General features: G+C 43.9%; 1 protein-coding gene across 5 annotated transcripts in view; it reads left to right on the forward strand.

Moving 5' to 3' along the window:
- The first annotated feature begins 2482 nt into the window (after window positions 1–2482).
- Window positions 2483–11085, forward strand: part of fgfr2 (fibroblast growth factor receptor 2) — a 39536-nt gene continuing 30933 nt past the window's right edge. For 3 of the 5 annotated variants that reach the window (XM_039783728.1, XM_039783730.1, XM_039783733.1), the window contains exons 1-2: window positions 2485–3247; window positions 5399–5654. In XM_039783728.1, the coding sequence (XP_039639662.1) occupies window positions 5474–5654 (181 nt within the window). In that variant the 5' untranslated portion in view covers window positions 2485–3247; window positions 5399–5473. Of the gene's footprint in view, window positions 3248–3336; window positions 3352–5398; window positions 5655–11085 lie in introns of those variants that run through there. The other 2 variants (XM_039783731.1, XM_039783729.1) reach the window with 2 other exon arrangements.

Below are 11085 nucleotides of genomic sequence, written 5' to 3' on the forward strand. Positions count from 1 at the left end.
CCTTTTTCTTTCCTTTTTAAAATTACATTAAAAAAATTACAAACAAAATGTTTACATTCAAAAGCTGGATGCATGGTTTTTCCTACATCTCTGAAAAATCAATTCTCAGTGTATGTTTTTCAAGTTTCCACATCACACTTGTATAAGTAGCATATTGGAGCACGATTGGCTTCCAAACTAGTTATGATGTCACAAAATCATATTTGTACTTACGCGTCTTAAAGGTGAGCACAGAGAGACTTTCCCTCCTCAGCGGATGAATGTCAAATCAGCCTTCTGCTGTCAGTCTCTGCCCATTCATCATTCTGCACGGTCAAACATCCATGTGAAGTTACAATGAGCCAAACACATTTTGTAATGTAGGGGAACTTTAAAGTGAACCAATTAGCCGGTCCATGGCTAGTTGTTGATTAGCTCTGTTCAACAGCATCTTGAATTTGCATAGCAGCAGGAGGCATGCTTAATGACTGGTGAGTGGCTTCGCTTCAAACATCCCTCCCAGCTCCAATCGTCCCAGCAGTAAGAAGTATTCCCACCATTAACACACGGCTATTGGAGAACATTTGGCTTCCTGATGATTTCTATCAACAATGAATCAATATGTTCATCTAAGATGCTGATGACAAGCTATTAGCTTGTCACTTTCTCCTCTCACTCTGCTTCCTAATTCCTAACACTGTGGCTGCTGGCGCAGGAAGGATTAAGGAAGAAAGAGGACTGAAGAAAAGATTGGAGATGAAGAGGGACAATGACAGGTTGATGGATACCACAGTGCGAGGGCATTGACTCCATCCAGTTCTCAGTCAAAGGCCCATGAGACTCTGCTTGATGAGGTTCCTTTCAAATGTGGGATGCCCGAGCAGTGGAAAATAAATTGGGGGATTGTAAATAGACTTATGTTGTAGGAGGAAAGAGACACAGAGAGGGAGAAACAGTGGGGGGTGTTTTGTGCCACTCTTGAAAAATGAGTCAAACTCTCCTTCCTCACCTCTCGCGCCCTCTTTATTACTAGCCAACCTGTCAGCTCCACTGTTATCTGATGGCTTTACTTGTGGAGGCAGAGATGGGAGAGGAGAGAAGAACAGACATAGAAGTCTCCATTCCCAGTCCAAACCTTTGCCTCAGAAAAAAAAAAGCCTTGTTAGTGCCTCTTTTCAAAATGAATGGTAGAGTTTTCCCTCCCTTGTTTAAAAAAAGAGGGTTTCAGCAGTGGAAGTGAGACAAAAATAAAAAAAAGAGTCTGTGGAGAGTAGAGTCTTCCACCCCCCTGTGTCTTTTTCAGAGCACTTGAACGCCTGAACCAATGCAGGAGACAGCTTGAAGCAGTGGGGGACGAGCTACAGGGGGCCAGCCTTCAGTCTCTCTCTGGGTAGCTGTGGAAAGATCTGTTCATCTGTAGAAAAGTTATGAACTTCAGTTATTCCTTCTGCAACAATGCACTGTATCATAGACACCTTACCAACATTTCTTTCATGTGATCACGTAATATATGAAAGTATCCTGCAGAGGACCTGTGACCTGTAAAAGAAAAGTAACTTAATTTTTTTTTTTACCTAAGCACAGTACTAAGCTACATTTCACTACTGCGTGTATGTCACTCTTTATCAAAATGTGTACAATGCAAAGGCGTTATTCCATATAAATGACAAATAATCAAGATTGTGTTTTATTTCCATCATGCTCCAAAAACCATGACATTAAACCAGATAGTTGACACCCAGATATGCTTTTCCACGTGCAGATGTTGCAGATTTCACTCACCTGCCCTTCCTGTAAAAGCCAGAAAGTTGACATTACTGAAGCAGTTAGCAAGCTTGCCGAAGTGTCCTTGAGCAAGACACAAGTCTGCGCTATAAGTGTACTACACAAGATGTCGGATTCTAATTTTATTGGTTGATGTCTCAACCCTCATGTACCATCTCAGCTGTGGAAAATAATAAAGTATTTACTCAAATTGTGTACCTTAGAACAATTTGGATGGATTTGTACTTTTCTTGAGTATTTCCATTTTATGCTTTCAGAGGGAAACATTGGATCTACTAATTACATGACTTTCAAACTGTTATATTTAGAAGCAGATGACATGCTTTCCATGTTTTTATCTTTGAGTTCGTTTTGCTGATCATTTTTCGGTACTTTTACAGGACGTTTTCGTTAAATAAGCTATACTTTACATTGTGGTATTTCTACTTTTACTTAAGAAAAGTATCTGAATAGGTCTCCCACCACTGCATCATGTAAATATACTGAACAATACTGTATGGAATGGATGCTGTGTGTGTGTGTGTGTGTGTGTGTGTGTGTGTGTGTGTGTGTGTGTGTGTGTGTGTGTGTGTGTGTGTGTGTGTGTGTGTGTGTGTGTGTGTGCGCGTCTCCTCCCGCAGATGTCTTGCCTTGGCCACTGAGGGGCGTTGTTACTGCGGTCTGACAGCTCCGGAGCGGAGCAGGGGCCCTCGCATCGGACCCAGTTTGAGCAAGTTGAGCGCAGGCAGGCAGGCAGGCAGGCAGGCAGCGCTGCAGTTTGATGGGCGGAGGAAGGCAGGGCCCAAAAGCACTGCGGCCAGGAAGCGGCTCGAATTACACTGGGGGTGCTTGGGGGGGAATGACACCCACTGGAGTGAAGGAGGAGGGCAGTGTGTGGATACGTAAGGAGGAGAAAAAACCCTAGTAAACCTGACAAAGCGTCTGAGAAACAGTGCGAAGGCTGTCGGCGGAAGAAGAGAAAGAGACGCGAAAGACGCTCTTTTCACCAGGGGGAACGCACATTGATGGATTTTATGACATTTTGCATCGGACAACTATCATCTTGTACCTTTTAAAACCGCGTTCCACCTCCTTAGTGGCTGCAAACTTTCTTTTGAGTTGACAAGTGCGCTGCTTGGGAACACTGGGCATGTTTTTGCGCCCTAGAAGAAACTTGGTGACGGGGAGGAAAGTTTCGGGGGGACAGCGGTATGGTTTTCCGAGTTGTTTGTGAAGGATAACTCGTGTAAACTCGGATTTCCTTGCATGGCATTGGACTACGCTGCCAGTCGGGGTTGGAATATATCCTCTGATCTGATTTGATGCCGGCTGATTGTGGAATAGTAAACTGAAAGAAGGCAGCGCCTCGCAGTTTTCTTTTTCTTTTTTTTTTTGGGTGCATTGTGGAGTTGGAGACATTCCTCTCTCTGGATTCAGCTCATGCTCTCTCCTCCCTTATCTGTGCATGCCAAAACAGAGATCTCCACGATTTTATTCCTCCCTGGTAAGTAGTTTCTGTTTACCTCTAAAGCTTCCTCACATTCTCATCTGTCAAGGTTTCGGCTGACATGACAAATAGGCTACGTTGTTGATGCTTTGCGCTTTTGGGTCTGTACTATTTATTTTCTTACGGCTGCATGTGAAAATAGGAACGATTTTACTACTTATAGTTGAATTGAAAGAGTCTTCTAACCAATAAATCATTTGAGCCTTTTTTTTGGTAAAATATACAAAGTTATCCATACAGTTTGATATTTGATATTTTCTTAAATTCCCATCCAACAAAATAATACAATTTGTTTTAATGTATATGATAATTTCTACCACACTTTTATTACATTAAAATCGGTAAAATCTATCATTGTTTATTTTAGAAGGCGAGGACCCACTGCACCTTGCACCATCACTTTAGGGCTCATTAACAAGTGTCCTGGTTATTTATTACTTTGCTTAATTTTCTACATTGCATTTATGGTGCCAATTATCCCATGACCGCAGTTGTTTTTTCACTGCTTGGTGCCGGAGCCCTAAATCACTGAACAGCTCCAAATGAGCCCCCATTGTGGAAAAAGCCAACTGATTTGAATTTCAATAGGAATTCAATCAGTGCCAAGACATTTCATTCAAAGCCGGGTTTGAATGAAGGCTGTGGTCATGTATGGAGCAAAGTCCATCATGTGCCCAAATGTCATGTCGTCAGCAACATGCTAAATACGTTTTTCGACGAGGAGCACATATCAACTCTATAAACCTTTTTCTCTGTAGTTTAATGCTTTTCCCCCTTCTTTTTTACCCATTCAGTTCTTTAAGTGTGTTTATATTTGATAGCTGCAGAATAATAATCCATTTTCTTTTATTGTGTTCTACACTTTTAAACAATTTAAAACAAATGGAAGGTTTCTGGGTAATTCTGGTCTTTATGAAGTTTTCAGACAGCGGTAAGCTCAATGGTTGATTAGTGCACTGATTGGTTTACAGTCCATTAATAATTCATACGTCTGAGCTGTAGCTACGCAGAATTATTCGCCTTAATTGCAAAATCAAACTGGTGCATAATAAAGTTAGGATGTCGGCTTGCATTCATGGATTCACCCCGACACCATGTGCGCGTCCACCGTCCGTGTCGCCTGCAGTCCCCAAGGGGTGAATTAAACCTAAATCAGGTTGCACGTTTTCAGGTTGGCTTTCTAAAAAGTCAAACTACATGTGTCTTTGCGGGTAAAGACCAATCGATACGTCCAGCTGGAGCAGAGGGAGCGCAGGGGAGCGTGACTTCAGCAAACCTCCAGAGACACACTTGGTTGAACCGCAGATGTCTGGCTAAACAGATTGGTGTGTGTGTCTACAATATTGGAATATTGCATTTCAATTAAAGCCTTACTGGTTCCATAATCAAGTCACGCAAATGCAATAGGAGCCTCTTACGAATACAATTAACACGGATGCAGCAGCGCGGGCAACAGGTTTGGCGCATCTGTTGCGCACGGGAATAAACGGTGTCCAGCTAAACCAAATTGGTGCCACATCGGCTGATATGCTGTCCATCCTGCGCCATGGGTATTTTCAAATCATAATATGCCTCGTCATCAGTTAAGTATATATTGTATTATTAATACAGAAGCAGTGTGAAGGTAAAATAATACAGGAGTATAAACATCAGATTTGTGTGAAATCTCATTTTAATGAACTTAAAAAAAATAGTCTTATCTTTGAGTATTGCAGTGGCATGATTCAGGGAGACATTAAACTGGTTAGACTGTGAACACCGACCGAGCTCTTGGTTTCTCTAATACATATTTCAATGCATATAATTATAGATGAGAAGTAAAGTAGATGCAGGTTGGTTGTGTGTTGACTGCTGGTGCCTCACAGCTTCGGTATGTCTGGGGCATGGCTTGTTTGACAGCATTTTGAAACCCTCTCTGTCTCAGTCTCTCGTTTCCTTTTTCTGTTTCAATTAGTCAAAAGTAATGTAAGGAGGTAAAAGGTTGAGAAACAAGCTCCATGCAATTATTTCACACTAACAATTTTCTCCCCCCCCCCTTGCTGCCTTTCTGTTCGCTCCTCTGTCTGCCTCTTCAATCATCACTCTGCCACCACCTCCCCTTTATTCTTCTCTCTCTCTCTCTCTCTCTCTCTCTCATTCACCTCTCAGCCCAGGTGATTGGGTGAATTCAAGTGAGTGACAGGCCGACCCTGCAGCAGTTGATGGTTGGGCGGACCCCCTCAGATGGGATCAGTGTCCAGGGGGAGGTGGAGAAGGGGGATATGGGGAGCACTTGCCCCCACTAACGGGATGGCCTCATGGGCCTGGCTGCTGGCCGCTGTCCTGCTGTCCCTGCTGACCGTCAGCGTGGCCCGGCCGCCCCTCACCGCAACCAAGGAGGAGGAGGCCACTCTGGAACCTGAAGGTAAGCAACGGGGGGGAGGGACAGAAAAGAAGGGTGTGGGAGGTGGAGCAGGGGGGGGAATACCATTTGTTTGGTTTGTTTATAGAGAGCAGGTGTAGGTCTGTCAAGTTTGACCTCAGAGTTTTGGTCAACTTTTCTATCCTTTCCTGAGAATTCCTGTCCTTGTACACATTGAGATAATAATGACACAGAGTTTGCACATTAATAGATGTATGCATCAGACACGTGCAGACACGTGTCCTGAAAATCCAAGATTTGCTTCCAGCAAAATTAGGGATATTTAGATTTCTACAGTTTCATCCATTTGAAGATAGAGCAGTAACAAAAATAACATGGTTTCACTGTTTTCCACTGTCACACAAGTGAGTATTTGAAAATTTCAATTTTTTGAGCCCTTCTTTTCTTTTTGTTCTGTTTAAACTGCACTAAATATCTAACAAGTGGAAATAATTTAGTCCTTGTAAGATTTTAGGGGGATTCAAATAAATAAACCAAAGGAAAACAACTAACCTCAGCATGGCGAGCCTCTTGTTTTCCTCACTGTGAGGCGTGTGATTCACACTTCTTCGTTTTAATTCTCCTGCTGATGTCTGTGGTAGGTTAGGGTATACTTGAGTGTTTAAAGGCAGGTTTGTGACCCCGTGTGGGAAGACAAGGGAGAGCTGTGAAGGAGGGTGGGACAGTGTTTATGCTGGCATTTCTCTCATGCCCTACTTGCCTGGAAAGAAGCACAAAGAGGGACGGAAAGGGAGAAATTAGGATACAGAGTTCGGGGCTTCTCAGGGTTTCTTTGAGTACTTCGAGTTTGTTTGTGCGCTCCGTTGTTGGTAAAGATTGTGAATGCAAATGTTTTAGAGTCATATGTTTTATTGGCGAAACAAATACTTTTGTGAGAGCTTTTTTTTTTGTGGTCTTTCTTTTTCCTTTGAGGCTTCTCCATTTTCTGTCTCCGGTCTGGTCAGAGACTAGCTAATTAGAGTTGTTGTGATTGATGGCAACTCACATTCCAAAGCCTTTTGTTCCCGGGCTTTAATCAGCATGCTAATTGTAAGTTGGGCCAACAACAGAGCATCACTTATTTTAAAGCCACCTTCAACCTCTCTCGGTCTTTCTCAACGCACACATACACTCTTTGCCCTTTGCCCTAGAGGTCAGGTATCGTTCTTACCTAGCTTGATGCGAGGCCGCCGGAGCTCTCCTCTCCTGTTGATGTTTTCGTTGTTCTGTCATAGACTGTTTGGCTCTAAGCCGGTGGGTTCAGAGCCCCACATGGCCCCGATGCTACGCTACATGGCCACAGAGAGGACAGAGAGAGTTTTCCACAGTTATACAATCCTCCAGGAAAGGTCCAAGAGGATTTGTGCACATTTGACTTCTCCTTTAGATGGAGAGATTACGGAGCGCTGGGCTGCGGTGAAGTCATGTGACTGGAGATTAAGTGGCTAGACCTGGGGGTCACATGATGAGAACCTGGCCTGCTTATCTGATCTCGAGTCAGTTTCCCTGCTGCACACAGCAAACATGGATTTTGTTTTTAACTGCAGCTGTGTGTGCATCCATAGCTCCGGATTGTTGTGGTCCTCCTTCCGTTCACTGCTCCTGATGGGCTGCGCTGGTGTCACCTGCAGGGCATAGACCTTAGGGAGACAGATTGGCTGGTCCCACCTTCTACACCCCTGCTCCACCCCTTTCTGCTCTGCAGCCTGGGTCACCCCACTGCTTGTGTGTGTGGGAGCATTAATTGCTGTAGATTCATCAGATTGCATATCAATTGTTGTCTCTATAGAGCCCACGTCTGCACTCCTGGTGGCCCTGCTAGTTTGTTTACCTGTGGCTGCTGTAACAGTAGAAGTAGAGCGAGTGCGCTGCTTAAAGCCTTCACAACAGACCTATTGTTGTCCATGTAGCCACTTCAGTATCTATGGGAGTGTTTACCTTGTCCAGGCACTCTCCGCTTGCACAGTGATTAAAATACTCTGAGTCAGCTGAATAACAATGGTACCAAACACAGCGGGTGTGTAGCAGTGGTATTCGCTTGCTCTTTGGTCTGTTCATGGTCCTCTTTGCATATAACGTGAAATACATGTGGCACCAGTTACATCAGAACGAAGGCTGAATGTGAGTGCAGTTGACAAAAGTCTGCTCATGGTCTCGATGTTCCTTCGTGTACTCCCTGCCAAACTCTGGTTCTTCAGAAAATGCTCTGATCAGCATGGAGGCAAACACTTCAAAAGAGTGGTTTAAGGCTACAACAGACACATTTTATATAATGAAGAGTTTCTGGGCACAGTAGGAACATAATTGCTCTCCTGGCACATCTCTGTATTCACGTATTTGCTGCATGATTTCAGCTCTTAATCAAGTTTCCACCAGTATGCTGTACCTTATTTAATAAGATACAGCTTGTGTTAAACACGGTAGAAATTGCCTTTATTTAATTAACAGCCAGGATTATTATGGACTGCTAATCAAGATCATAGTTTTCAGTAGAATGTTGTAGTTGTATGTGAAGGTGGAAATGTGAAGGACTAACAGGCTTAATATCTATCTGTAACACTGTGCTATCTACACAGTAGGAGTCCAGTGGTAAAAGTATACAAGAGTCAGCTGGCCAGTTAATGACACAGATTGTGTGTGTGTGTGTGTGAGACTGTGGTGATGGCAATGGAACTGAACTCCAAACAAACACAGTGTGTCGGCCGGTGGTGTGACCGTGGGGCAGTTGGGCTGAATATACGGCCTTCACACAATGACTTTTATTAGCCTGCCATTGGCCGGTGTTAATCTTGAAGGCTTGAGTGTGTTAGTGGTTGTGTGTGTGTGTGTGTGTGTGTGTGGACTGTTATTTGCCTTGGCAGATGTGCCAGAAAATACTTTATCACTCCACCGCTCAATCTCACACCTGTCTGATAAGAGGCTGGGAAAAGCTGCTACCTGTGCCAGCTTGTGCCTCAGGTGTACGGCAGGAGGCAGAGGGGAATCTGAGCCAGTATTGATAGGGTGCAGGATGATGGAGGAAAAACACTGACGAAAACCACAGAATAAAATAAAATATATATAGATGAAGAAACTAGAAACTAGATTTAAAAGAAGCAAAATTAAAGCAATTACTTCAAAGCGATTTACTTAAAAAAATTGTATTTTACCTAGATAATGTTGCACCGACTGTAGGCCTATGTTTTTTTAGAGTATTTGTAGTGCTCAGGATGATAGATCTTCATTTAATGTGTTTTTGTGCAAGTCACTGCTCAAACAATTAGCTGAAAAATAATCACCTGTTTTGATTTCAAGTATGAAATAGTGGAAAAAATACTAACTAAACAAGATATTTACAGATGTTACTCTGGGAAGTTGTGACGGGAAAATATAGTTGTTAGAGTCATGGATAATGAAAATAGCTGAATCTCTAGAAGCCAGAGCAAAGTAGAGGGAAGCTCTACTCTGAGGGTCACTAGAACTCCAACCACAGAAGAGTTTTGGAGATAAGCTGTAGCCAGTGGGTTAAAGGGGTCGGGTGGGGTTCAGGGAAGGCCTTGATGAGGGGTGAAGGGGTGGGTGAACCGGAGGGGCTGTTGCCATGGACGCCAGCAGGAGCCAGTTCATGGAGCTGCTCCTTTGTCATAATAAAAAAGCTAAGGAGGGATTTGAATGTGAAAAGACACTGACATCAGAAAAGAGGGAGAGACAAAAAAGGGAAGAAAAGTCCGGGGATTTGACTATGTGAGGAGGATACTGAGGGAAGAGTAGAGGAAAAAAGGAGGGATAGGAAGGGCAGCAGAGATAATGTGATTTGGCAATGTGTGTGTGTGTGTGCATGTGTGCGTGCGTGCGTGCGTGCGTGTGTGAATGTGTGTGTGTGCGAATGTGTGTGTGTGTGTGTGTGTGCGCCTGTTGGTCTGCATGCATGCTGAGTGTGTGCCTCCGAGATGGCAGTCATTACATTTAGTCCACCATCCCGTTGTGCAGAACGCAACAGGGAGGGGATGGGGGAATAGATTTGCAGCCGAATGTGCCTCCCTGCAGAAGTAAATTAATGAGATCATATACGTAAAAAAATGATTCGTAAACTCTGCCCTCGCCACTTTGCCAACATCTTGGCTCTTGCCGGCTTGACAGACAGACAGAACGACAGATGGGTGAGCAGACGTTAAGGAGATGTTGGATGTGAATTGCTCTCTGCATTTTGCAGCAGACACTCAGGCTGCGAGACTAATTATTGTCAGCCAAGATGGTGCGAATGAGGACGAAGAGATAGCGAGGAGTGGACAGCCTGAGTCTGTCACACCTGATAGACACTTGTAATAGCTGTCAGAGAAAGAGAGAGATGTGTTTCGAAAATGGAGCTCTTCAGGAGAAGAGATGCAAAATGATAGTGATGATGGAGGAAGGGGAGAGGAGAACGCTGTTAGAAAGAAATCGAGCAAAAGTGCGAGTGTGTGTATGAGATAGAGAGGCTTCCGCCCCCTGCCTGTGGTGCAGAGGGGGATGAAACTTTGCAGAGATGAAAAATTCTGCAGTGAAGCGTTTCAACTGTTCAACTTAGCATGCATCCCTGGACCCTTGTAAACGTTTTTCAAGTGTAGCAAGGTGTGTGTGAGTGCGTGTCTAGGCCTGGATCTCCTGGTGTGCACGTGTCTGATGCATACATCTATTAATGTGCAAACTCTGTGTCATTATTATCTCAATGTGTACAGGCTTTCTTTAGGTTCTTGCTGCATTCAGTGTGTGTGTGTGTGTGTGTGTGTGTGTGTGTGTGTGTGCGCGCGCTTACGTGACACAGGTTCCCATGAACAATCGTGCATGCTGGAGGTGTCAACAGGTTTGGGAAGGGTCAGGGTTAGGTCAGCAGGGTCAGCGTGTTGGGGCCGGGTGGAGATGACGTCTGGGAAGGGGGAAGGAGAGGGCAAAGCTGAAAGGGAAGGTGAAGAGAGGGAAATGAAGAAGCAGCAGCAGGAGGAGGAGTTGATGGAGGGGGACAGATGGACGCAGCCAAGATAAGAAAATGATGAAGGCAGAACTAACACGTGCATGCTTTCTTTAGTCAGATGCACCATTTGGATAGATTCCTTGCCTTTCTTGTAGTTATTTTCCCTCCTTCCATGTCTCCTTCTTCCTTAGACTTGTCCTTGTAGTGTAAGACACACACACTCACACACAAATTCTCTTAAACATTTCACATTTGTTTTAAGCAATTTACTCATTGGCTAATACAACACTGTCAATCAACAAAACCTGTTGTACCTCTCAACCAAGTTTCTACATCAGCGATCACCATCATTTATATTACAAAATTAAATCAAATCTTGAGGATTGAAAATAGTCGTCTTAGTTACAGACGTATTACTTTCTATGAAGCAGTGCCCTTTCTTTCTCTTCAATGTGCTGACAGACAGTGCAGCCTGTGTGTGTGTGTGTGTGTGTATGTATGTTC

The sequence above is a fragment of the Perca fluviatilis genome, chromosome 19 (genome assembly GCF_010015445.1).
Source record: "Perca fluviatilis chromosome 19, GENO_Pfluv_1.0, whole genome shotgun sequence".
NCBI classification, from domain to species: Eukaryota; Metazoa; Chordata; class Actinopteri; order Perciformes; family Percidae; genus Perca; species Perca fluviatilis.